At 59.8% G+C, this 26,216-nt stretch overlaps 1 protein-coding gene across 3 annotated transcripts; it reads right to left on the bottom strand.

The window, feature by feature from the left end:
* Positions 1-279: 279 nt before the first annotated feature.
* On the bottom strand, positions 280-21,895 carry IL2RB (interleukin 2 receptor, beta). 3 transcript variants are annotated; one of them, XM_012638040.1, is made up of 10 exons: positions 21,822-21,895; positions 16,108-16,225; positions 15,568-15,682; positions 14,541-14,619; positions 12,278-12,383; positions 10,736-10,884; positions 9,546-9,711; positions 8,547-8,670; positions 5,673-5,757; positions 280-3,046 (listed from the first exon to the last, which is right to left on the bottom strand). In XM_012638040.1, the coding sequence occupies exons 2-10, from the start codon at positions 16,190-16,192 to the stop codon at positions 2,282-2,284; spliced, it is 1,674 nt and encodes a 557-aa protein (XP_012493494.1). In that variant the 5' UTR covers positions 16,193-16,225; positions 21,822-21,895; the 3' UTR covers positions 280-2,281. The 3 variants fall into 3 exon arrangements, with proteins under 3 accessions (XP_012493494.1, XP_012493496.1, XP_012493495.1); XM_012638042.1 differs by having other exon boundaries at positions 10,736-10,854; XM_012638041.1 differs by lacking the exon at positions 21,822-21,895 and adding an exon at positions 19,539-19,560.
* Positions 21,896-26,216: the final 4,321 nt, after the last annotated feature.

The following is a 26,216-nucleotide window of genomic DNA, read 5'->3' as shown; positions in this document are numbered from 1 at the left end:
TGCTAATTTCCCCTTTAACTCAACAGATTTCCAGCAGACAATGAATTTCAACATTATTTTGTTTTATTGTACTTATTTTGTACAGGTACCTTTTAGTTACAGTGAAAATCTGTTTTTTCATTTACAGAAGCAATATAAAGATTTTTCCTTAAATAAATGCATTTAAACAAAAAAGCAAATTGATTTAAAGAAAAATATTAGGAAAATAACAACAAAGATACAACCAGATCATTAAGATATATATATGTGTGTGTGTACATATATCTCACAAATGACCAAGACTTGAGAAACGTAGCCCTCTGAGCCCTCTTCAGAGCGAAGCAGGCAAGTGGTATTTCGAGATGAGGACACTGACCTGCAGAGGGGTTTGGTGGCTGCCCCAGAACGCACAGCAAAGGCGAGGACACGCGGCGCAGGTCTGACATGCAGGCCGGGACTGCGGAGCCCTGTGGCCTGGAAGATGCAGCGCCCTACGGCAGGTGGCTGCCAGGTAAGTAAGCGCTTTCCAAGGTAAGGACCCAAGACTCAGACAACCTCAAGAAAGGGGAGTTTATTTTGGGCATCAGGGCAACAGGAATCCTGACCAAATGATCAGTAGCGTCTTAGCCGCAGGAGCTTTTCTCTGTCGGGAGCCCAGGGTCCCTTGCTCACGTGGCTCAGCTCCTGCCTACCTTTTCCTGGGGACCTTGGCCACAAGCACCTGTTCTCAGGGGCCGCCCTGAGTCCAGATGCCCAAGACTGAGAGGTGATCTGATTGGCTAGCTCAAGTCTGGCCTCCCTGATTGGACAGAGCTTCATGCCAAGCCACCTCATAGGCTGCTGGTCAGCCTAGGGGGTGGGCTTGTGGTCAGGTGCCCAATTAGCTGGGCGCATGGCCTATAAGTGCAGGCACTGAGCACTCCTGAGTCAGAGTTAGCTGGGACTGAGTCCATGCCTTGCTGGGGCAGAAGGCTGTGACAGCCATCACGGTGTGATCAGTGTTCGGGGCAGAGGAAAGAGAAGTGGAGGGGTGGTGGCGGGATCCCGCATGCAGGGCCTCTGCCCCTCTGTGTGAAGGCAGCCCGGTGCAGGGAGCCCGGGCAAGGTGGGGCCAGAGAGTCCATTAAGTCATCCAAGGAACGTGATGGGGCCCTGCCCTGTGGAGCTGCCCTTCTGGAGGCCAGTGTGCCAGCCCCTGGGCTGCACAGGAGACCCCTCTGGGGGAGGATGGAGCGGGAGGGGCCCGGCGTGGGCTCGCCTTGGTGGCATCAGGACCTGCCACTAGGAGGGGCTGCTGCCTGGGCTGCTCAGACCCCAGGGTTTGCTTTCCAGCCGCTTCCCTCTTGAGTCTGTGAAGGCACTGTGGAAAGACCCAGCAGGTATCCGCTTGACGAGGGGATTTGTGTCCATACTTGGGCCACAACATTAAGGACGCAGCAGCCAAGCATTCTTAGGTCCAAGAGATCCCAAGGGAGAAATGACAGAGCCTCTTTCTCCAGCCACCCTGGGACCCTGAGAGCTTCTCCTTCCAGCACTGACGCTGGAAGTTTTGACACATTAAGGGAGGCAGCACTTCCCTCCAGGGGAAGTGGAACCAACGCTTGAAGGATAAGGGGAACTTGTCACCCAGATGAGGGAGAGGGCACACCAGGCATAGGGAATAACACGTGCAAAGGTGTGGGAGCATGAGGGAGCTCCAGGTGGCTCAGGAGGACTGTTGTGAGGGTTCCAGGAGGGGATGTCCCAACACGATGCTGGAGGGGCAAGTGCCAGGCCAAGAAGTGGTGCTGAGGGCAGAGGGGAGCCACAGCAGGGTTTTGCGCCAGGGGAGAGCATGGCCATGTTTGTGTCGTGGAAAGCACTCTCTGGCTGCCCTGTACAGGGTGGTTGGGAGGGGGTGAGGCCAGGGCAGGAATCCCAGGGAAGAGGTCGAGGCGAAGGCCCCTGGAGAGCCACGAGGACTGATGTCAGCAGGTAGCTGCGGGCTGCACAGAGTGATGCTCCAGAGACAAAGCTCATGGGACTCCGTGATTAAAGAGGGAGGTGGGGAGTCAACTGCCCCCACCACCCTGCAGTTCCTGGCTTGGGCAGCAGGACCAGGGAGCAGCAACTGAGGTTTGGAAGTGGATGGGCCGAGTTTGCGGGGCTGGGGGCCATCTGGGTGGAGATGTCCGGGAGGCAACCAGACGCCTAGTTTCCTCAGCAGTGGATGAGCCTCGAGGACATAGAGTCCTCAACTGGGCCCTCCTCGGGCCTGGTGCAACAGCGGGCAGCCGCCTGCCTCCCACCCCTGGCCATCTGTCTACACTGAGTGAGCCGGGTCCTGATCCTGGAGTTCTTGGAGGGACAGGTAAACATCAGTGATCGGAGTCAGGTGAGAGGTAGGGGCTCTGTCCTGGCCCTGTCTGGGAGGGCAGGCCCAGGGGAAACCGGCCCCCTCCCCAGAGCTGGGGACAGGGACCTCCTCCCCAGCCTCTCCCAGCGCCAGCTCTGGGGGGGACTGGAAATCCACCAGGTCGGAAGATCTTGGGGTGGGAGGCCTCGGGGGCTGAGAGGCCCAGTGTCTGGGGACTCCCTCCTGCAGGGAGGGGGGCAGCCTCTCTTCACCAGCCCCACTGCCCCCACGGGCAGTATTTGGGGGGCTGGAGCCACCAAGGAGATTCGGGGAGAAGAGCAGCAGGTCTTCCCCGGGGGGGAAGGTGCAGTAGGCATCGTCCTCCCCCGACAGAGGCTGCAGGGGAGGGAGGGGAGGCTGCACGGGTACCCCAGGCCCGCCTGCGCCCTCCTCAGCCTCCTCCTCTGTGCAGGGGTCGTACGTGAAGTACACCTGGCAGGCCTCGATCTCCAAGGCGTCTGGGAGGTGGAAGAAGAAGTAGCCTTGGTTGGTGAAGCAGCTGGTCAGTGAGTGGCCGCTGGTGGAGGGCGAGGGCGAGGCCACCTTGTCCTGCTGCAGCAGCAGCAGCTGCGCGGCCTTGGCATCCCTCTCCAGCACCTCCAGCGGGGAGATCTCGGGCGCGGGGCCGCCATGGCTGAAGGAGGACGAGGGGAAGGGCGACGAGAGCCACTTCTGCCGTGAGAAAGGCCAGGAGGTGAGGGGGGCCTCCTCCATACTCAACAAAAACTCTTAACTCCTCTTCCCCCTCCAGCAATCGGCCCAGGGCTGCCCTCTACAGGAAGCCCTCCCTGACTGTACCCCACACTCCCCCCACGCACCCGCTGCCAGCCCAGGGAGCGTGCCTGGTGCACAGCAGTGCCTGGGAATGGGGCAAGAGTGACTGTGCGTCAAGCACCTGCTGTGAGCCTGGCACTGTTCTAGGTGCTGGGGACACAGCAAAGGAGAGAATCCTCAGTGTCCGGTGGGGACTAGCACGAACGTGTGAATCCACCAACCAGTGCCCAGGCAGGAGGGGCCTGAGCACGTCTTGTTCACTTCCCGGGTGCCCAGTGAAGGGACGTGTCTCAGACCCGATCGCAGCCCAGCTAGTGGCAGAGCCAGCTGGGGAGCTTATGGCCCCCCAATTCACCTGTCCCTCCCGTGCCCTGCACCCCCACAGCCCCCCACGCCCTCCCTCTACAGAGAGGAAAGCGCCCGTCAGAGCCCTTCTCAGCTGCTCGGGAGCCCAGAGAGCCCTGGTAAGGAGTAGGGTGAGCCCCGGCCCTGGCACCCACTAGCTGTGTGACCTTGGGCAGCCCACTGCACGTCTCTGAGCCTCAGTTTCCACAACACTTAGCCACCTCTTTTCTGACTTCCTCCCTGTTATCTATCGGGTCGCCAGGGAGATGTCAAATAAGAAAATGGACGTGGAAACACCTGGCGCGGGGTAAAATGCAGGCTACCTGGCAGAGTTGGGGGGGGATGGTGAGTTTGAGAGCCCCGACTGCCCTCTGTCCTGGGAGCCCTCTGCATGAGGACCGGGCTCGCGGGCTGCCCTGCGCTCCATGTGCAGTCCGTGTTCAGACGGAGCAATGGACCGGCAGAGAATCGCCCTGGCTCCCCTCCCCGGCGGGAGTCCCTGGGGCTGAGCCGGCTGTCCCACATACACCGGCACACGCATGCACACGCTGCTCCATGAAATCTGCCCCTGCCCCAAAGCAGGACACGGGAGAGACAGAAAGGGCACACTGACGATGGCAGAGGGACCGCCAGCCAGCTAGGAAGGGAGGGGAAGCGTGGGTCAGCGAGGTTGGCCATACTGGAGCAGGGAGCAGAGGGCGCCGCCAGGCGGCAGCCGGAGTGTGTGGCCAGAAGAGGGAGAGGCCAGGCCTGTGGCCAGCGCCGGTGCCCAGGGGTCCAGCAGGCCCCATAGGGGCTGTGTGTGGTCAGCCACTTCCTGGGCCTGAGCCTCTGCCCACAGGGCTCTGAATAGGGCCCGGGAGAAGCTCGTGCCCCTTCACCACACTCCCACACTGGCACGCACACGCCTGTATGCCCTGCACAGGCTGGCAGGCCCTGTGGCCTGGAGCTGGGGTCCCAGGTGCGATAGGAGGGCTCCCTCCAGACCAGCCCCAACCTCAGCCGCATTGTACTCCTCCTCGGGACACCCTCCTGACATCAGGCCGGGACAAGCGTCTAGACCCAGGACGACCTCGTGGGGAGACAGAATGGTTTGCTGCTCTGCAGAAAAGACCCTAGCCCCACCTAGGCCCACAGAATCAGGCCCTGAACCTGGAAGAGATCTGAGGATGCACCCGCGCCAGCTTCCAGCTGGTTCCAATGACTGAATCCTTTCTGCCAGGTTTCTGACACACGGCCAGCCAAGGATGCTTGGATACCTGTATCGATGGGGACCTCACTACCTTCACGGCTGAGGGAAACATTTTAAGGAGATACATTCCCCCACATCAAGAGTACTGTAGGTAAGAGATCCTTAGTCTCGGGAGTTTTCCAGAGAATTCCAGAAGGGGCCCTTGCTCAGCTCTGATGGAGAACTGCAAAGCTGGCACCTGATGGCCCTGGCCCGGCATGACCTTCCAGCCCCTGACCACTCCTCCTGCCCCCTGCCCCCGCCTCAGCCCCCTCCCAATCTGGGGAGCCTAGACTGGGGCTAGAGTGCTAGAAGCAGCCCCCCACTGCCCTCTCCTCTTAAGGCATCCCGCCTGGAGCAGGTGTAGGCTGGGGGTGGGGGGGGACGACAACTCGAAATGGAGTTCGGGGCGTTACTGCCACATAGGCCTACGCCTTTAAGATGAATCTGTGTTTTGACTCGAAGTGGCTAGAGGACTTGTTAGTATCTGTGCCCGGGAATTCTGGGCAGGGGCAGGGGAAGTACTGACCCCACAGAGCCCGTGCGCGCAGGCGGTGGGCTGGAGGGGGTTTGCACTGGCAAGCCCCGTGGGGTCAGCAGACTGGTGACGGTAGTTCCAGCGAGGGTCCCCTGTGCTCTTACTGTGTGTCAGGCAGACTTCTCAGGGCAACACACATAGTAACACTGTTTTTCTCCCCATTTTACAGGTGAGGAAACTGAGGCACAGAGAGGTTCTATAACTTGCCTGAGGTCACGCAGCCAGGAAGTGGTGGAGCTGGGATTAGAACCCAGGGAGTCTGGCTCAGAAGGAAGGTGCCACGCTTTCCAGAAGGCTGCTTGTTTCAGCATTTTGTCTCTTCTCATGAAATGCAAAACTGTCTACTCCCACACCGCCTCCCACCCGACTCGCAACACTGCCCACCTCTGACCCGGACTCCAGCCTCCTACCTGGAAATCTCCTCCGTGCTCTGAGCTCAGCTGGGAGAAGAACTGCGAGGGGTCTGGGATGTGACACTTCAGAACCTTCTTCAGCCTGCACAGAACAGAGGAGGGAGGGAGGGCATGAGAGCAGGAAGGGCCACGGGGTCCTGTCGTCAGCCCCGCAGGTGTGAGGGCAGGGCACGGAGCCATGCCACGCTCGTTCATTTATTCAGCCCTTATTGATAGAGTGCCCACTATGGGAGGGCGCTGTGCTGGGCACTGGACACAGAACGGCCAACAGAGAAGGTCCCTTCTCTCAAGGAGCTGCCATTCTGATGGGACGACCCGAAGCAAGTGTGCAACATTGCCACGCATTCTGTGGAGACGAACAGCAGAGCGCTGTACAATACGGGGAGGTGGGGTCCGTGCGTGTGGCAGGGTCAGAGGGGAGGCAGCTACACAAGCCAGAGCAGTCAGGGGTGGAGATGGCTGGAGGAGAGTGAACCAGAAGGAGGGAGGTAGGAGAGAGGCCTAGTTACGACTGCCGTGGATGGTGGTTCAGGTTGTGCACTGCCCAAGGTCATTCGGCTTTGGGGGATGGGGATGGTGAGTGGGGCTGAATTGCAGCCCATGTTCCGCTTGCCAAGTTGAGCGCCCAGGACCTGTATGCCTCTGCCTGGAGACAGGGACACCATTTTCCGGTTTGTACCAAGGTTCCACACACTGAGGCCCTCAAGGATCAGGGTGTGTTCCAGGTGCGATGGGCAGCCTCTGAAGAGTGTTAAACAGGGGAGTGACATGGTTAAGCATGGACCAAAGGGGAGCAAGGATGACAGTGAGGAGGGCGGTGAGGAGGCTGCTATGGTCACGCGACTGAGGGAATCCCTCCCCTTGTCTGGGAGCAAGGTGTTCAGCAGGGAGCAGCTTTCCCCTGAAGGCCCGTGTGGAGCCGGGGGAGGATGTGGGTGGGGAGAGGCGTGTCTGTCTTCTTGGGAGAAAAGGGGAAACGGCTCTGGGTACTGCTCAGAACCACCACGCCAGGACAGGGTCAGGAGAGTGGCACTCCTGCCCCAGCCTCACTAGTCACGGCTGTGTGACCTTGGGCAGGTCAACTGGCTTCTCTGGCCCACACTGGCATCAGTTAAAAGGGAATGGCAGGCTGAGCGCGGTGGCTCACGCCTGTAATCCTAGCACTCTGGGAGGCCGAGGTGGGCGGATTGTTTGAGCTCAGGAGTTCTAAACCAGCCTGAGCAAGAGCGAGACCCCGTCTCTACTAAAAATAGAAAGAAATTAATTGGACAACTAAAAATACATAGAAAAAATTAGCCGGGCATGGTGGCGCATGCCTGTAGTCCCGGCTACTCGGGAGGCTGAGGCAGGAGGATCGCTTGAGCCCAGGAGTTTGAGGTTGCTGTGAGCTAAGATGACGCCACGGCACTCTAGCCCGGGCAACACAGTGAGACTCTGTCTCAAAAAAAAAGGGAATGGCAGCCCCTGCCTCCCGCCTTCCCAGTGCCGTGGAGTCAGGGGCGATGGCGCACGTGGGCACACTTGCAAACTGCAAAGTGCGTCTCTCCTCTTGAGAGGAGCGGGGGGCTCCTTGGGTAGAAGCGTCACTTCCTCACCACTCTGCCCTGCACCAGGCCACTGTCCACACAAGAGCCAGAGCCACAGCCAGCAAAGCTGAGGCCACCCCGCTCCTGCGGACAACCTCCCACGGCCACCTGGTGCTCAGCCCCGCGTCTTGCCGCAGCCCCGAGGCCCCAGAAAGCCTGACTGCTGCCCACAGGTCCAGGCCCAAGTTCAGCCCTGTCCCCCACCTGTTTCCGGTCTCCGGCCACACCAGCCTCCCTGCACCCTGCTCCTGGAATGTTCCTCTCTCCTTCCTGCCAGGACCTTTGCACATGCTCTTTCCTGCCTGGGATGTTTCCCTTCCCCTCCACCCCACCTGCTGAGCTTCTCCTTCGGATTTCAAGAGGATCATCACTTCCCCGGGGAAACGACCCCTGGCCACCCCCAGCCAAGGTTCCTCTCCCTGCGGTCTGCTCCTAACACAGTCAGCCGTCTGCATCTGTGGGTTCTGCGTCCACGATTCAACCAACCTCAGATTGAAAATATTTGGGGAAAAAACCCAAAATAGCAACACTACAATAAAAAATAATACAAATTTTTGAAATACAGTATGACAACTATTTGCATAGTATTTACATTGCATTAAGTGTTGTAAGTAAGCTAGAGACGATTTAAAGTATCCAGGAGGATGTGCATTGGTTACGTGCAAATACTATGTCATTTTATATCAGGGACTCGAGCATCCACTGGCCGTTGGTGTCCTCAGGCAGACCTGGAGCCAGGCCCCCGTGGACACTGAGGGACAACTGTACACTGGTACCGTCCTTCGCCAGCCTGCTCCTGGTGTGCCGTTACATACAAGTGTGACTAATATGTATCTGCCCTCCCCCACTGGGCCATGCGCTCCACGGGGCTGGGACACATGGGTGTGGCTTGCCATTGTGTTCCCAGCACCTCTTGCTGTGCCTGGCACAGAGCTGGCGCTCAGTAAATAAAGGAATGAATGAATGAACGGACGCCCAGACCTGGATGGACGCACGAGGACCCATACACGCAGACAGCTGACGTGTGCACACGCACATCCTCAAGTCCTGAGAGTGATGCTCTGGCCAGGGCCCAGGGGGCTCCCCCACTCCCCCACTCCCCTTGGGCTGGCTCCCTGGGGTTCCACCTGTGGGGGTGTCGGGCAGGAAGGACTCCTGGAAGGGCAGGGGAAGCACAGGCGCGTCCGAGCGGGGGCTCGGTGCAGAGCCTCGCCTGGCAAGGCAGCGTGCGAGCGTGTGCGCGAGTGTTAGACGGGAGCGGAGAGGAAGGGCAGAGCTCTCTTACCACGGCCCGATGTCCCGGCTGTTGACCAGCAGGTAGACTAAGATGATGAAGCCCACGGCACCGGCACTGAGGCCCATGAGGATGTAGTCCAACCCAGGGAGGGGCGGAGTCTCCTTCCTGGGGGCTGCCCGGGGTTGGGAGGAACAGCAAGGAGAGGGTTGGAGAAGGGCCCTCACTCACCCCGGTCACTCAGCGCCCTGCCCCCAGCTCGGCGCCCCGCCCTGCCCGTTCTGGGCTCTGCCAGCAGGCCTGTGCCCAGGGGCTTGGGGGCGGGGTTCTGCTGGGGTTCTGCTCAAGTTCTCTGGGAAGCCTGATTTGATGCTAAATTGAAATGACATCCCGGGGTGGGGATGCAGCCTTGGGGCCACGTGGGGCCTTCTGGATCCTTGAGTGCTGCCTTTTGACCGAATCCAAATTTTACAAAACAAATCCTTTTAATAATCTGGGCCCCCCTGGCAGGCCCACGGCCCGGCTCCACCCGGCCACGCTCCTCCCTCCACCCTCCTCTGTGCACCACATGGAGATCCCAGGGCTCGCTTGAGCCAGAACTCAAAGTGAGACGTGCTGACGGACGGGCCGCCCAGCACATGTGCTGTGTCCCAGGTGACAGGGGCATTGTGCGCCTTCATCACAGCAGCCCTGCCCTGGGGTCACGGTACCCATCTTGATGAGGCTGAGAGGCAAAAGCAGCCACCCCCAGCCCTGGCAGAAACAAGGAGTGTGAGATTTCAGGGTGGAAAAAAGCGCAAAGAGCTGTTCCGCCCAACCCCCTAACTCACAAGGCCACGCGCGTGTCCCACCCGCTCACGCAGCCCCTGTTCCCATCTGTAAAGGGGCCCGTTGCAGGGTCCCCCAGCTAATCAGGGAGGATGGAGATGAACACCGCATCCCCCAGGAGGGAGGGGCAGGGTAGCTCCTCCCCCACCAGCCGCTCCCAGAGCCACCCCCGGCCACCCACTCCTGCCTGAGCCCCTCTGCACCCCTGCTGCCCGCCAGTACCTGCAGGCCTTGTCCTAAAGGCCAGGGGCTGGCTCCAGGGGCTCCACACCGAGTGGTCACCTAGCTGGGGCTTGACCCGCACCTGAAGCTCATAGTGGGTGTCTGGGGTGAGTGTCTCCAGAGAGATCCATTGCTGCTTCTGCTTGAGGGTCAGCAGACGGGCCGTCTGGGGCAGAGACGGGGTGGGGGAGGGGACGAGGGGCTGTCAGGGCAGAAAGGTCCCCACTGCCCACCTCACCTCCCATGGCTGGGCTGGGAGGCTGAGCAAAGCAGCACTCCCATTGATCTGCACCAGCTGCAAACCGTCCTCCCCTCCCACCCAAAGGCTCCCTGACTCCCCAGTTGCTGGGGCCCCAAACCGCAGGGCTGTCCTAAACCCCTCCCCCTCACTCATCCCCACATCCCAAGCTGTCTTCCAATCAGCTGGTTCCGCCTCCAGAACCGTTCTGGACTCCTCCCCTTCTGTCCTCCCCTCCAGCCCCCAGGTCTGAGCTGCCTCCACCTCTCAAGCCTGCAGCCTTTGCAGCGGCCGGTCCCTCTGTCTGGAAAACCCTCCCCAGATCTTTGCAGGGTCAGCTCCTTCTGGACGCCCAGATCTCAGAGAAGCCTTCCCTGGACACCTGAGGCTGAAGGAGCCTGCCCCGGCCACTCTCGAATTCCTTATCTCATGTCAGATTCTCCACGGGACTTATCAACACCCTGTGGTCTCCTGCTGATGTGTCTGCAAACTGCCTGACCCCAGCTGAGCTCCCTGCGAGCAGGCGGCTTCCCAGCCTCGCCCTCCACTCTCCCCTCACCCGTCACAGAGCAGGTGCTCAGTAAACACGTGTGGACTGAACCATGAAGCGAATAAAGGAAGGAGTACGTGAATGAACAAGCGGTGGATGCCACAGACATGGAGCAGCTGGACCTGCAGTGCAGAGGGTGGCTCCCCGGCCTCTGCGATCCCGTGGGGTGGGCGGCTGCCTGCGCTTTGCCCTGGTGTCAGCCTGGGGTCTGCCGCCAGCTGGATCCCCAGGGTTAGAGGGGGCACGTGGAGGGAGTGTGCAGTACGGAAGGAGCGTGGGGGCGTCAGTGCCCACTGTCTGCCTGGGGCTGAGGTGGCCTCGCTGAGATGGGCACGAACAGGACGGGAGGGACGGGCACAGGAAGGAGGAGTCGGGGCAGGTGGGACTGGGCCACGTACTCACCTCCCAGCTCTGGCCTGGGGACCGTGTCCGGCCCTCAAACTCCAAGTAACTTTCAATGTAGTGGGAGGAGTGGGAGAGGGCCCAGGTGACGTTGCATCCGTGGGTCCCTACGTGGCTGACTTGAAGGGAGACCGGGGCCATCAGGCGAACTGGAGACAGGATGGAGGAAGGAAGGAGCCGGGCACTGGCTGGCGATGCTCCCCGTGCCCTTCCTCCTCCCGTGTGCTCTGTCCGCCGCACCCCCAGACTCAGGCTGCGCCCTCCCTTCCTCCAGGCCTCCGCTCTCGCCTCACCTGTGCAGAGAAGCCTGCCCTGCCCACCCACCACTCTCCAGCCCCCTCCCCGATTTATTTTTCTTCCCAGCACTTATCACCACCTGACATGTTAAATACATGGTTTGGGGTCTTCATTCATTTTCTGTCTTCCCCGCCAACTGTGAGCTCGTTGAGGGCAGGGACTTTGCTGTCTGCCCTGTCCTTGGTGCCCGGAACATTGCCTGGTACTTGACCTAGTATCCGCTGCAGGAATGAGTCAGGGCAGCCTTTCTCTGCGCTTAGCACTGACCTAAGAGTTCCATGTGGATCGTCTCGCTCATTCTAAATGTGATGATTGTAACACTTTATGGTTCTGAAGGTAAATTGATCTCAGTTCCTGTAATTCTGAGGCCCTGTAGAACTGCACAAATAGTAAGTGAGTGTTTATCGAGTCCTGACGACACGCTAAGCAGTTTCTGTGCCTTGGCTCAAAGACGTCTTACAAGCCTGTGCAGTAGGTGACTCTGATTATCCCCATTTTGCAAATGAGGAAACTGAGGCTCAGATATGTTAAATGGTCCACTAGTCAGATCACATCCAGGTAAGGCGGCTGCACTTTGAATCCTCCCTGGATCTCACTTTCTATCCCACCTCTTCCCTGGAGATGGGCCCCAAGGTCGAGCATGGGGGGCAGGCACTCAGTCATTCAACAAACCTTCCCAGAGCATTGTCCTGATCAGACCTAGCACTGGGTGCTCAGAAAGGAGACACAGGGGTGGTAGACATTCTGCCCTCAAAGAGCTCACAGCCCAGCAAAGGAGATACAATCAGGAAGTGACAACCCAGGACATAAATTCCCTGAAAGAGGAGGTACAAAGCGCTGGGGAGTCTAGGAAGGCCTCTTGGAAGAGGTGACTCTTCACTGAGCCTCAAAGGATAAGTGGGAACTTTCAAGGTGGGAAGAGCCTTTCAGGCAGCAGGACCAGTATGCGCGAGGGCTCAGAGGCACGGACAGGCAAGGCGAGTCTGGACAGCTGGGCTTTGCAGCAGAAATATAGGCCGGAGAGGAGGAGTGCCAGGGAGGAGGGGCAGGGCTGGATCCTGAGTGGCCTTGAATGCCAGGAGAAGGAGCCAGGACTTCATGCCCAGGGCAGCGAGCAGCGAGGTGGTCAGATGTGAGTGTGGAGGTTGGTGGGGAGAGAGACCAGAGCAGAGAGGATCCCAGAGGGAAAGGCAGGCAAAGAGGGGCCCAGACCTGCCCCAGCCCCACGCTGGCTTCCCCACTCACGGTTCTCAAAGGGCTTGAAGGCCTGGCTCATCACCACGCTCCACCGCTTCCCTTCCTGGCACATCACATTCATGTTGACAGTGTCAGCTGCGGTCAGCGTCTGAGACTGCAGGGGCAGGAGGGCAGGGATGAAGCGGCCAGCAGCTGGGGACAGCCACTAGGGAGGACAGGGGAGGACGGGAGCCCTCCATACCCCCACCATCCATCCAAAGCAGGAGGTAGCACATGTTCTCTGTAAAGGGCCAGGTGTGACTGTTTTTGCCAGCCACATGTTCTCTGTCACAACCGCTCAACTCTGCCATCGTGGTGTGAAGCAGCCACAGACAACAGGCAAACAAATGGCATGGCCGTGTTCCAATAAAACTTTATTTATGAACGCAGGCAGTGGGCTGGATTTGGCCCACAGGCCATAGTAGTTTACCAACCCCTGATCTAAAGTGAAGTGAGCTGCCTTGGGAGGAAGGAAGTTCCCTGTCACAAGAGGCATGCAAGCAGGTGGGCCCCCAGAAAGGTGCAGATCTGGAACTATACCTGCTTCATAGCTTCAAGTATGAAAGTCTCCCCTCCCCATCTCTCCCCTCCCCCACACCCTGACTTTTCTGGAAGGAAATGCCCAGGTATTGAGTGCATCCTGTGGGCAGTCCTTGCTCAGGTGCCACTAATCTCACTGATGCACGCAGCAGTCCACCCCACGGTGAGGTGAGAAGCCTGAGCCTCGCGCTGGTCGAGGGACTTGCCAGACGTCACGCGCTGGTCAGCAGGGCAGCCCAGGTTCGAGCCCAGGCCCTGCGTCCACAGCCCTCCAGAGTGACTGCACCTCTGAGTCCTGGCCTGTCCTGCCTGACCCAGGGCTGCAGCCCCAGGCAGCCTCCCTCTGTGCCGGAGGGTCCGTGGGTAGGACTGGGGGTCTGGGTGGTGGTTTCAGGTCCGGCACCTGGGCACAGTCCCTCTGACCTGCACAAGACCTGCTATGAGTAAACCCGATCATCGGAGTCTCCCACACTGGCCAGCCAGGAAACAATTCCTCCCTCTCCACCCCAAGGACCCTGCCCTAGCCTTCTTGCAGCTGCTGTCGTGGCCACGTTTTCCAGATAACAATAATATTATCATTCTTATTATTACTATTATTGTTGTTGTAAAGACGTTGCCAATCGTGCATTCTTACGAGCACTCGCCCTGTGCCAGGCTGAGCCCTTTACACACCTTAGCTCATTCAATTCTCTCAGCACCCTCAGACACGGGCACTATTACTACTCCCATCCTCTGGCTGAGGAAACTGAAGCCCAGAGAGGCTTAGGGACTTGCCTGAGGTCACGCAGCCTGGAAATGGAGCCAGGCTGGGAAGCCAGGCCACCTGCAGAGCTCCCTGGACGGGCACGGCATCCGTTTCCAGAGGCTGCGCTTTCACAGCTCCACAGTGTGGCCCCCTCTTCCCATTCTCCTGCCCTTTGAGAATACGTGTAACCTGATGACGGCTGGACAACGTGGTCTGGGTGTCCCTGGTGCCCGCTGCTGCCCAGGATTTGAGGCACACCCATATGGACACGGCCATGTGCCCTGCAAGAGGCAGCCTAGTGCAATGGTAAAATGCCCAGGCTGGCACCCAGCTCTGCTACTCCCTGGCTGCACAGCTCGGCAGGGGCCACACCTCTCTGGGCCTCAGTTTCTTCACAAGTAAGAAGGGGATGGTGCTGGTGCCCACCCACGGGGTGTAGGGACCCACTGACGACAGTGCCAAGTACAGGCTCTGTTCTGGATGGCATTCTAAGTCCTTTAGCCCTCAGAATAAGCCAACAAGGTAGGCACCATTCTTACTCCCATCTTACAGCAGGGGAGATGGGCACAGAGGGTGCCCAATGTCACCCATCTGGCGCGAGGCAGAGCCAGGGCTGGAACATCCTGCTCTGTGATCCCCACTGTTAACCCCGCACTGCCCTGCCTGCCAAGACCCCAGGAAAAGTCAGGTGTGTTCATTGTCATTTCTACCAGGGTGCTCCCCCGACCTGATAAGGGATACAGGGTGTCCCAGGACCCCCAAAGCGTGGGGCAGACAGCAGGGGCAGAGGCAGGATGGCGGGTGCCTCACACCAGCATCCCTCGCCCAGGGTCAGGCCCCGGGTCGGCGCCCTCGGGTGCGGCCTCAGCCCCAGGCAGCTGCCAGCGGGTGGCCGGGCCCCAGCTCCTCCCTGGCACCCAGCCCACCCAGAGACGGTGGCTGCTGCTGGAAGGACACCCCATGCTCCCTCCCTGGGTGGCTACTCACATCTGGGGCTCCGAGGATCAGGTTACAGGCCCAGGATGTCTGCCCCACAGGGACCAGCTCACAGGTTTTGTTCCACGACCTGGAACAAAAGAAACTCCTTAGAAGAAAAAGATGGACCCAGAGAGCTGGCCCAAGGGACCCGTCCCCAGGGGCCCTTCTCAGTCTCTGCTCCCGGGATGGCCCCAGGCAGCAAGGCCAGGCGGGGAGCGGTGGGGGGGACTCCATGCCAGGCCCCCCTGCTCTGCAGTGTTCCTCCCCTCATTGCCTGCCCTTCTCATCCCAGCCTGGCCTCGTGGCAGCCAGAATGATCTAGTTCAAGACACGTGGCCCTCCCTGCCCTAGAGCCCTCCACAGCTCCATGGGTTCGAGCAAAGACAGATCCTTAATTTGGCCTTTGAAGCCCTGCGGAATCAGCACCCACGAGAAGCCGGGGCCCACACCTGCCTCTGCCCCTCCTCCTCCCCTCCCGATGCCCCACACGCCAGGGACCCCACCTCAGCCCCAGCCACCTCTCTGCCTGCCCCCCACCAAACTACCTGGGCACAGACCCTCCTCACCTGCCACCTGGACGTTTGGATCACAGCCATGCCTCAGCTCCCAGGGGCCCCATCCACCTCCCAGGCCCCTGTCCCCACAGCTGCCTGTGGGTCTCTCAAAATCCCTGCTCACTTAAAAAGCTTGGGGAGCCCCTCTCTTCCCCCCTTGCCTCTAGAGTAGAGTCCAGCCTTGGCATAGCAGCCCCAGAGCCCAGTGACCCCAAACCACCTTGTCCAGCTTGTCCCCAGCCCCTGCACTGCAGCCTGGACCCCGCACCCCGGGTTCAAGAATCTAAATATCTGACTCCCACACTTGTATAAACAATGCCTCGCTTCCAGGCGTGCTCCCAAACTCCTGCGGTTCTAAGAGGCTGTGGGTCCCATGAGTCCAAGGTTCTGTAAATGCAGATTCCTGGAGTCTAGTATTTAGGATTCCGAGAGTCTAAGAGTCATGGTTATGCGATCCGACCTTCCTAAGCTTCTTCACTCACCGTTTGTTCGACTGGGCATGGATGTGGCAGGAGGCACCCCGCAGACCCCCGTCCCGGCTCCAGACACAGGAGATGTTGGCTTTCGAGTTGTAGAAGCACGTGAGCTGGGAAGTGTCTGCCGGGCCAGGTGAGGCGTGAGTGGCCGGCTGCAGGGTCCCCCTGGCCCGCTGCAGCATGCCCACCACCCCTGCTTGGGGCACCCCATGCCTGCCAGAGGAGGAGGTAGGCAACTCTGGTGGGCAGAGAAGGGGTTAGTGGGCCCATATCAGAGAGGAGGACACCGAGCCCCAGAGCCTGCGAGTTCACGCAGGCAGGCCAGGGCAGGGCAGGGACGAGAAAGCAGCGTGTGCGTGCATGCGGGCAGGGAGGGGGTGGGTAGGACAAGGGGCTAGGCAGGAGGTGGACGCCGGAGCTCTGGTCCCCATTACCCTCCCCTCCTCTCCTGCCTCCTGCCCTGCTCAGGGACCTGCTGCCCAAAAGCAGGGGCCTTGGCCTCCTCCCCCAGGAAAAGCACAGCTGTCCAGACGCCAGGGTCCTCACCGTTCACTGCTGCAGATGCCCGACAGGCAGCCAGGGGCAGGAGGATGAGGAGGGACAGACGCCAGGACAGGGCAGGGGCCGCCATCACATCCACAGGGTGGAGCAGGGAAAGGGAGCCCTGGGGGAGCAGGAGGGGAGAGAGCAGGTGAATACTCACCCCAGGGCCCTGCTGCCCCAGAGGCAGGCTGGGCCCTGCCCCCCGCGGGTGCGTGGTCTGCCCCCACACCACCCCACAGCCCCGCACTCCCTTCCTTCAAGTTTCTGCTCAAATGTCACTTCCGTAGAGAGGTCTTCCCAGACCAGACTGTATAAAAAAAGCACCCTTTGTTACTCACCACTCTAAACAGTACTTTATTGTTCATCGCGGCGCTATTTGCTTATTTATTCATTTGTTCTCTCTCTCCACACACACACACACACACACACACACACACACACACACACACTGACACATAGCACAGCGAGGATGGAGTTTTGTGCTTTGTCCATTACCAGGTCCCCAGTTCCTGGAACAGTGCCTGGCACATAGTAAGCAACCGCCAAAAAAAAAATATATATATATACGTAATGAACGGATGATCAAACGAATATGCACAGAGCTGGAGGCAGCCGGCAGAGGGGTTCCGAGGGCTCCCAGGCTATCCCCGCCTCTGCCCGTCACGCTCCCTCGAGGGAGCAAGACGTGAACTTGCAAAGAGAAGCTGCCAGCAGGCAGGAGCTCTGACTTCAACACTGAAGAGCGCCGAGGACAAGGCTGACCCCTGCTCTGGCGGCTCTGGGGGCAGGAGGGAACCCAGCAGTCCCCTGCCTGGAAGGACGCGGCTGGTGGGAGGGGGAGCAGGCGGGGACAGGAGGACAGTCCCTGCCACAGCACGAGGGGGACATCGCACCCCAGTGTCACTCCGGGGTCAGATGCTCTCAGGCACCTCTCGGCACCCCTGTGTTCAAGATGGACTGTTTGTGACGCGGGTCCTAAACTCTAGCCCTGAGGAAGCAGGAGGAGCATTAGGCAAACACAGAAAACGTGGTATTTGGCTCCAAAAAGGGAAATCATGATCGTAATCTCATGACAGTAATACCTGACACTTGGCGGACACGGTTTTTAAACATTTTACGTGTGTTGATATATTTAATCCTCACAATACCTTATGAGGTGGCACTTCTGTTGTCTGTTTCCTTTGCCGATGAGGAAAGTGAGGGGCAGAGGGCTGCAGTGCCTTTATGGGGGACTGTGTCCGTCCTCCCCCGCAACGCCACCTGCCTGCAAGCTCCCCGGAGGAGCGCAGGGGCAGCCCACCCAGCTTACTGCCCAGGGGAGAAAGAAACTCGACATCCCTAACCCAGCCTCGCAGAAGGAGCCGAGGTTTCCCTGAGTATCTGCTAAACGCGGGCCCTGGGCGGTGCTTTTATAGGTGTCAGCCCAGACAATCCTCCCTGTCTCTGTTTTCCAAGATGCGCACCCGGAAATGTCTGCTGCCAAAGCCCCTGGCGCCTGGCCAGCCACCTTCCCACTTCAGCGAAGCCACTATTGTCCCACCAAGGGGCTTCGAGGGAGGCCCAGTGACTAAAGATGTCTCTGCCAGAGACTCTTCTCAGAGGGCTTCCAGCCACACCAGGGAAACTCCGCGCAGCCCAAAGGGGAGGCGCGGCCAGCTGTGACCTGTCCAGGGGAAAGGACAGTGAAGCGCAGCTGCCCCACCCCTGCAGGAGCTGAGCGGGGTCGGGGAGGGGAGGGGGAAAGTGAGCAGATGGTCACTTTGGGAAGGTGATGGGACCTGGGACTGCTGCCGGGAGAGTGGGCTAGGGAGGCAGGGAGATGAGGAGGGGCTTCCAGAGAGAGGCGACGGTGGCCCTAGTCGGGGGGCAGAGGGAGAAGCAGGTGAGTCCAGAGGCGCTGAGGGGGTGGCGTGTCCCCCCCGCCCTGTGCTCTTTGATCCCAAGTGTGGCCAAGGCCCCCGGGTGTTGCCCCCTTCCCCTCCCCGTGGCTCCCCTACTGGGGCTCTCTCCCCCTTCCCTTCTCCCTCCCAGTCTCTCCCTGGCTCCAAGGGCCTTTCTCCAACTCAGCACTTCCCCAAGCCTACACCTCCCTCCCAGTGGCCTGTGAGACCCCCAGCGAAAGCCCAGGTCACCCCTACTCTCCTATCGCCTGACTCTTGGGTCTGGGACAATTGCACCGTTGTTGTCCTGGTGTCTGTGCTCTGTCGCCTTTGCCCCCACACCCAGCCAGCCAGGATGCCCTATAGACAGGACAGCCCAATGACAACTGGCCGTCTCTTCCTCTCCACTCTCCCAGCCAGTGCAGTGCCATTCCAGCCTGGGCGACGGCATGGCCTCTTCTGCAGGCACTTGGCTGCATTTCCCAAAGCCTCCCTCCCTGCCCAGAAACCTACGGCGGCCCGTCTACAACTAGAGCCTAAATTCTGGCTTTCAAGACTTCTCTGGGACCCAGACCCGGACAGCCAGTCCTTCCAGCCTTCGCTTTCACAGCGGCATCCACCTGCCTACAAACGCCAGCGCTCTGGCAGCCAGGAAGCCAAGGTTGTCCTCCCAACGGCCCTCCCAAGTCCATCTCCCTCCTTACCCCCTACACATCCCGCCATCCTTCCAGGCCCATGAAGCCCCCCGATTTCTCCAGTGGAGGGTGAGGGCCTCCTCCTCTGAGCCCCTCGTTCCTCCCTGTGGACAGCAGCAGGACTGGCCAGCAGTGTGCTCACTCCATAGACTACTGCGCACAGGGCCTGGCACACAGTGGGTGCTCGATAAATGCAGTTAAATGAACAGATGTGGTCAGAGGCCTCCAGTACTGCAAAAAAAGCAGGGCTGTTTGGGCGGCACTGGGACTTCTCCAGTTGACGTCAGAGCCAGCATGGGGCAGGAACCCAGCACCCTGGGTGCCATCTCCCAAGACAGATGTCGTGTCCCAGGAAGGTACTGATGGCCGAGAGAACGAGAGTTGAGGACCCGCGTGCTGTCAGAGCTGAAAGGGCCCCCTGAGCAAGCCCACCCCTTGTTCTACGGTCGGGGACATTGAAACCCCAAAGCAGGAAAGACTTGCTCAAGGTCACGTAGCACAGAGCTGGGCTTAGAACTCACCTCCACTCTACCCTGCTGCCCCTAACCACATCCCAAACCAGCCAGGGACAGGTTACTGTAAGCCAGGCTCTGTGTAAACTCTCTAAGTGCAGCAGTGAGAGCATCTGGTAGAGATACGCTTATTAGCCCCATTTTCAGATGAGGAAACTGAGGCACAAAGAGTCGAAGCACATTGCCCAAGATCACACGGCTAGTAGGAGGCAGACCTGGAGTGTGCGCCAGGGTAGACTGCCCAGGGCCCAGGCAGGGCCCTCTCCCCTGTGCCTCCTCGGACACACCTTTCCATGGCAGTTCACGCGACAGTAAACAGGGACCGATGGCCAGGTAACAGTACTCACCGTGCCAGGCCCGTGCCAGGTGCTCTGCACACACTAGCTCGTCTAATCTGCCCAGCAGCTGGGGTGGGTGCCTTTATCATGCACAGACGAGGGAACTAAGGCTCCAAGTCACTAACTCGCCCAGGGTCACACACACGGTAGGAGGCGGCAGAGCTGGGATTCCAGCCCAAGGCCCGTTCTCACATGGCTCCACCCCGCCCAGACACCGGGCCCAGGGGTGAGGCTGGCCGGTGCTCGTCCTGGGTAGGGGCGGAGCCCAGAGAGCACCCGTGGGCTCGCCCTGCCTGGCCTGCCATCCCCATAGGAGGGCGAGCTCCCAGGCTGGGGACTGGTTGCTTTTCTTTGGATCCTCCAATAGCACAGGGCACAGGGTTGGGACCCCAAAGAATACAGAGCACAGCAAGGGGGCTCCCCAAGGCCCTCCTACGCCTCTTACATGCCCTGTTGCATAAGCCTTGCCCTGGGGCCAGTCCTTTGTTAGGGTGTCGCCCCAGGTTGGGCCCAGCCATGAGGATGACCCCATGCCCAGGACAGGACCTGGCAGAGCCCCAGGGCAACAGGAAGAGGGTAGGGGGCAGAGGGTGCAAGGTCAAAGGAAGGTTAGGGCCAAACCACAGGCCCCAGCAAAGAGGTGAGCCGGGCAGGAGACGGCACATCTGGAGTGCACTCCTGCCTCCCGCAGCCAAAGGGGTGCAGGGGCGTACAGACGGCAAGGCCAGCAGGAGGGCAGTACGGAGGGCGCCTGAGGGCCAGAGCTGGGGCTCCCAGCAGCCAGCGAGGCTGCACCCTCATTCTGCAAGGAGAAACTGAGTCTCAGGGAGGTTAAGGAACCTGCTCAGGGTCACACAGCAAGGGACGGGCCCAGCCTCAGGTGAGAGCGAGTGCAGCCCAGGACCTCTGTGCCTGAGCACCCGCCCTCCTAGGTCCTCACCCCGCCCAGCCCCTCATGGCTGTAAAGCCATCGCGTCCCCACCACAACCCCGTGCGGTGGGTCTCCTTATCCCGCTTGAGCGAGGCCAAAAGCGAAGCTCGGGGCTGCTCCAGCTCAGGTCATCTGACGCCAGGCTGGCGGCGGCTGACGAAGACAGCTCTCCCTGCGCCCGGCGCTGCCTGAGCGCTTCGGGGCTGTTCCAGCGCTCAGTCCTCACAGCAACCCCCTGAGTGGGTTCTATTATCGCTCCTTTTGTCAGATGAGGAGACCGAGGCACCGGCCGGCCTCTGGCCCAGGCTAGACAGGGGCCGAGCTGGGATTCGAGCCCAGCTCGGTGCAGTCTGCAGGCCCCACTGGTACGTGGGGAGTGTGGTGGCCGCCGCAGGACAGTAAAGCAGGGGCCCATGGTGCATCCCACCTGACCTCTGAACTCGAAGGGCCCCTCCCCCATCTCCCCTCACCCTCTCTGGCCACCCCCAGCCCCGCCCCCAACACATACACAGGCTCAGCTCTTGCTGCTTCAGGCCAAGAGCACCTCCCCAGCTGGGCGTGGGACCCTGGCTGCGGGGGAAGGAAGGGGACCCTTGGGGATAGCTCAGCCCCGCACACCACCCCCAGGGTGCTACAAACACACTGAAGAGTGGGAGGCCTTGGCCCCAGGAGAGGAGAGGGTGTGAGCTCCAGGCAGCCCTCCCATCCCCAACGCCAGGAGACGCTGCTGACCTGTCAGTCACACAGCCAAGGAAGGGACAAACCCAGACTGGAACCCCAGGCTCTGGCGGCCAGTCCAGAGCTCCCAGAGACCTCCCAGCACAGCTCACCGCGTAGCCAGTTCTCAGAGGGGGCCTCTCCCTTGCCCCACAAGCCTCTTAAGGAGCGGTCTGCACACAGCGCCCTCCCCGCCTGGCGCCAGCGTGGGCCCTGCTCCTCAGAGGCCATCGGGGGACTCCCGACTCCCTCGCCCATTTCCTGCACCCTCTCTGGGCCCCCAGCCCTTGTCCCACTCCTCCGCTCCTCCACTCCTCTGGGTTGGGGGCCCGGTACACAGGCCCCAGGGAAGCCCCTCATCCCAGAGCAGCCCCAGCCTCCCCCGGGGCCGGCTGGGAAGGAGCGGTGGCCTGGGACTGAGGACCAGTGTTTCCTCCCCCAAGACCCAAGAGACCTGGGCCCACCCCGTCCCCAGGGGGATGATCCTGGGGGGATGGAAGCTCAGGCAGAAACTGCTGGGGGAACTGAGTCAGAGCCCAGAGTCTTCCCGTGACCATCACTCCCAGTCTCCCGGCCGGTCCGCAAGGGCCAGGAGGGAGGCAGGGGTCCCTGGCAGGGTGGGGGGGGCAGGTCAGGGCAGTCACCTGGCTGAGACATGGGGCTGCGGCAGCGTGCTCTCTCCAGTCCTGCCCGCTGCTGGGACCACAGCCATCTCCCCAGGGCCTGCTCCGCTATGGCCCAGGTAGCGGCTGGGGCCGGCAAAGACTAAACCCCGGAGCCGGCCCACTTCCTGTGCAGAGGATGGAGGGCAAGGCCTGGGCTGGGGAGGCGGAGTGAGACCAGGCTGTGAGAAAGCCTGAAACTCCTGAAGCACCCAGAGGCCAGATAAAGATCTGCCTCCTACGCTGGGGGCGGCAGCACACACACACAGAGTCACTCTCAAACAGGGGCCTAGCTGCACACAGAGTCCAAGGGGCGTAGGCCCTTCTTCCCCTCCTACACCACCCACACCCCACCTCGCGCAGGTCCCCCCACAGCGCCGACACCTTCATCCGGTCACACACACACCCCCACTAACACCCAGGCCTGTCCCAGACTGCAGCACACCATCTCTCAGAGATTCCCTTTTCACCCAGCCTTCCAGGAAGCCCCTTACTCAGTTTAGCATTCGGAAGTGACTATCTGGGTTTTCCGAACCATTTAACAGCCACTTGTTGGATATTCTAGAACTTTCCATTTTCTCCCAAGCCATGATTCCTAATCCTTCTCCCTCTTTTTGGGGGGAGTGGTGGGAGGTTCGGCTAAGGGCTCTTTTTTCTTAAATGACGACAAGTTACGGATTATTCTTTAGAAAAATGCACATCTATTTATGTGCGGTGTCACAGGCCCACGGACCCTGTGAGGTTCCGTCCCCAGAGCCCAGGAGAAGCAGTGCTGCGTTCTCCCCTCCTGATCTTAATAGCACTGCTTCCCAGAGGTTTTGTTGTAAGCTGCTGCCTCTTCCAAGAAGAGGAGAGGGGACGGCAGGAGGGGAATTGGGAGGGCAGCTCTGCGGATGTGAGAAAGTAGAACTGAAGATCCTAAAAAGAGAATCAAGCCCAACTCCCTTGTGCAAAGCCCAGAGCCGAGTGGGGAAGGGGCAGCGCTGGGCACAGCTGCCCACGAGATGCGGGACCTGAGGTGGAGGCTGCCGCCAGCTAGGTGACCTTGACCTTGGCCTCACTGTGCTTCGACGTGCACACCTGCAAAACGAGGAGATGCCAGCTCCTTCCTGGGATTGTGTCGAGAAGATTGCACACTGAGGTGTTCGTTAAGCACCTAATGTGACCACACACAGTAGGCTCGCAATACAGGCCGGTTCCTCCGCATGCCCCTGCCCTCCTCCCCTAGAGTGGGGTCTGCCGGCTGCGGGAGAGGGTAACAAACACAGCAGCCACAACGGTGAGACTCACACCCAGGGTCTATTAAGCAGAGAGGATTTTCAGAAGCTTCTCAAGAGACCGGGAACGCTGTTCTCCCAGGGAGGTGGGCCCGGAGAAGAAAGGGCAGGAGGGATGCTTTTCTCTACAGACCCTTTCATACTGAATGAAGCTATTTCCTACCCCCAAATAAATGAATTCAGTTAAAGCACATACATATAAGGGAAAAAAAAGCATCCCCAGGCACAGCCAGAAGTCACGGACCCAGCTTGTGCTGAGCAGCCGTGATCAGCACGGTTTTGTCCACGGGATGGCATCAGCCACGCGGGGGGCAGGGGGGTCTCGCACATGCCGAAGGGCCCAGGCCAGGGCACCGCAGGCAGAAAGGCAGGGAGGAGGGCTGTGCGGAGCAGGGAGGGCGTGAACACGTGCACGGGCTTGGCATCCTCTGCGGAGCATGGCACGGCTGCGGCAGCACGTAGGAGGGGCACACCGTGGAGTGAGAGAGAATGTGGGGATGTGTCCCCTCACCCCCGAGCCCCCTTTCCTCCTGGCATCCGCTGGACTCCACTTCCCAGGCACCCTCGCAGTCAGGTGGGGCCCGGGACAGCGTCTGGCCAAAGGGATGTGGGAGCAAGTGATTTATTCTGCTTCCAAACCTAGAAAAACTCACCTTTCCTCCTCTTTTCTCTCCCTCCCTCTTTCCCACTCCCCGTCCCTCTCCCCTCTTCCTCCCCCCCTTCCTCTGTCTTCCCTCCCCTGCCACAGTCGGGTGAAGCCACTCTCAGTCCACACTGGGCTGCAACAGAGCAAAAAATAAACCTCTGTGGTGTTGGGGGCTCTCGTTCAGCAGTTGGCAGGCGGGCTTCACCCCGGGTGCGTGAGCTGGATATAAAACCAGCTGAGGAAGGTGACGCGGGATGCAGGCAGAGGCTCGGGGCCTTGGGTGCCAGGCAGGTGTGTGCAGAGACGCGCACCTACTTTCTTCCACCCCTGCCCTGCTCAGATCTTGTCAGCAGTGGCTGCCAGCCTGATCTCCCTGTTTCAGCTCCTGACCCTCCAGCCTGTTCTCCACTCAGCAGCCAGAGCTATCTTTCCCAAACCCAGATCAAGTCATTGCACTGCCCCTTCCAGTCGTTCCCAGGGCATTTGTGATAAATCCAAACTCTCAATCTTGGCCCAAAAGTCCTGCAGGAGCTGGCCCTGCCTGCGCCTCTCAGCCTGTCCCCTTTGCTGTCCCCATCTGTCCAGCTCGGGTTTTCCTGCTGTTCATTGACCGGCCAAGCTCCTCACGCCGCAGTGTCTATACGGCTGAGCTGCTCCTTCCTTCGTGTCTCACAGGCAGGGAAACTGAGGCACAGCCGTCCTCCCACCAGCATGTGGCAGAGCCGGGGTTAGAACCTGGGTCTGTCCCAGAGGACTTCAGATTCTCTCAGAGGAAGCCTGATCCATAATCCAGAAGCTCCCCTGACGGCAGGGGCCTTACCTCGGTGGTCTCAGGAGGGCAGGGCTTGGACCCAGCCTCCTCTGGCAGGGCCCGTCCTCCCAGCACCCAAACCCTTGTTCCTACAACTGCTTCTCCCGCCTCCTTCGCACCCCCCCCCCGTCCCTCCCTCTATGTCCTCCCGGAGTCCCACTGTGGACAAACCGCCCGGCACCCTCAGCTTTCACGGACACAGCCCCACAGCTCAGCCGCCACTGAGCCAGGCCCCTAGCCAAGGACCCCATGTTCATGGGGCCATGGGACAAGCACACACTGGGGTTTTCTGACCCTGGTGTCCCTTCCTGACTGTGACTTTTCCCCTTGCCCATCACAGGGCTGCCTTTTCTAGGGGCCAAGCCGGGCTGTGCCCTCCTCAGCCCTGGCATCTACCAAACGCACCTCCGCCCCGCTGACCCCCACTGGCCCCCACTGGAGCTCTGGCTTTGGTTCCCAGCCTCCGGCTCCACTTCAGGTCCAGGGGGAGTCAGAATCCATGTTGTAGCCTCCAGATTCCCGTGCCATCTCCCCAGCGTCCTCTGATCCACCCCACACCCGTGCCCTGCTCAGGCCCAGACTCGGACCTTGTCATCATTCCGGCCCCTGTTAACCCAGACCCCTCAAACTGCCACCTGAGCACACCCCACTTGCTGCCGCCACCCCCTCCACTCTGCCACAGTGGCCCAGTTAGGATCAAGTCCAACTGTGTGTGTCCAAATAGAATAGAAGATAACACCGACCTAAAATAAGAGAAGGTTTTGTTTCCCTCACCTCAAAGAAGTCCAGAGGCAGGCGGTCCAGGGCGGGTGGCTTTGTGATGTCAGGGTCCTGAGCTAAATCTGTCTTGCCACTGGGGCATCCTCAATAGCTTTCTCCTGCCTCCTCACAGGCCAATAAAGCTGCTCACATCCACCCATCACACCTATGTTCCTGCAGCTGGAAGGTGGAGGAAGGAGCAAAAGAGGGCACATCTCTGCCTATTAAGGACCCTTCCCCAAAACTGCCCTTGCCCCTTCTAACATACATCTCCTTGGCTATGACTGAGTCACAACCAAGCTGCAAGGGAGGGTGGGGGATGTGTCCAGCTATAAATAGAGGGTACATGGGCAGGCCAGGACAGGCCGGGGATCACCATTAACTGTCTCTGCCACAACCTGTCCTTTGCCATCATAAAGACCTCCAATAACTCCTGGCCATCCCCCGCCCCACCCCCACCACCCTTCCTTGCTCAGCCAGCTGACACTGTCACCCACCCACAAGTCCTTGTGTCCCGCCCACCTCTCCCAGTGCTATGACTTGCCTTCTCAAAAGTCAGCAGGTAGCGGAGTCCGCAGCTGGAGAAAGTCCCACCCCCAAGCCTCAACAGTGACCCAGATGCAAGTCTTGGTTCCTGGCCGGGAGGGCAATACCATGCATAATTTGGCATCTCATGTCCTGACCTTGCTTTTGTGTCTACACTAGGAGTTCTTGGAGAACAGGAACCACGTGCGGTTCATCCACACTGCTCCAGGACCTAGAAAATTCCCTCGCACAGTGTCCATAAGCAGGGAAAGGAAGAAAAAGGAAAAAAAGGAAGAATCAAAGGTTCTGAGTCCGTAATACCCTGAAGATTCCAGAAAATGCAAATTAAAAACAACACT

Source organism: Propithecus coquereli, unplaced genomic scaffold (genome assembly GCF_000956105.1).
Source record: "Propithecus coquereli isolate 6110/MARCELLA unplaced genomic scaffold, Pcoq_1.0 Scaffold126, whole genome shotgun sequence".
NCBI lineage: Eukaryota > Metazoa > Chordata > Mammalia > Primates > Indriidae > Propithecus > Propithecus coquereli.
Note: the sequence above shows the minus strand (reverse complement) of the source record. Positions and strands in the feature narration are given on the sequence as shown.

Coding starts and splice junctions, on each gene's coding strand:
- IL2RB (XM_012638040.1), bottom strand. CDS start 16,192: ATGGCGGCCCCTGCCCTGTCCTGGCGTCTGTCCCTCCTCATCCTCCTG. Junction 8,671..9,545: donor CTTTAGGACAAGGCCTGCAG/GTACTGGCGGGC, acceptor AACCCCGGGCAG/CCCCCAGGAAGGAGACTCCG. Junction 3,047..5,672: donor AGCACGGAGGAGATTTCCAG/GTAGGAGGCTGG, acceptor TTCTCACGGCAG/AAGTGGCTCTCGTCGCCCTT.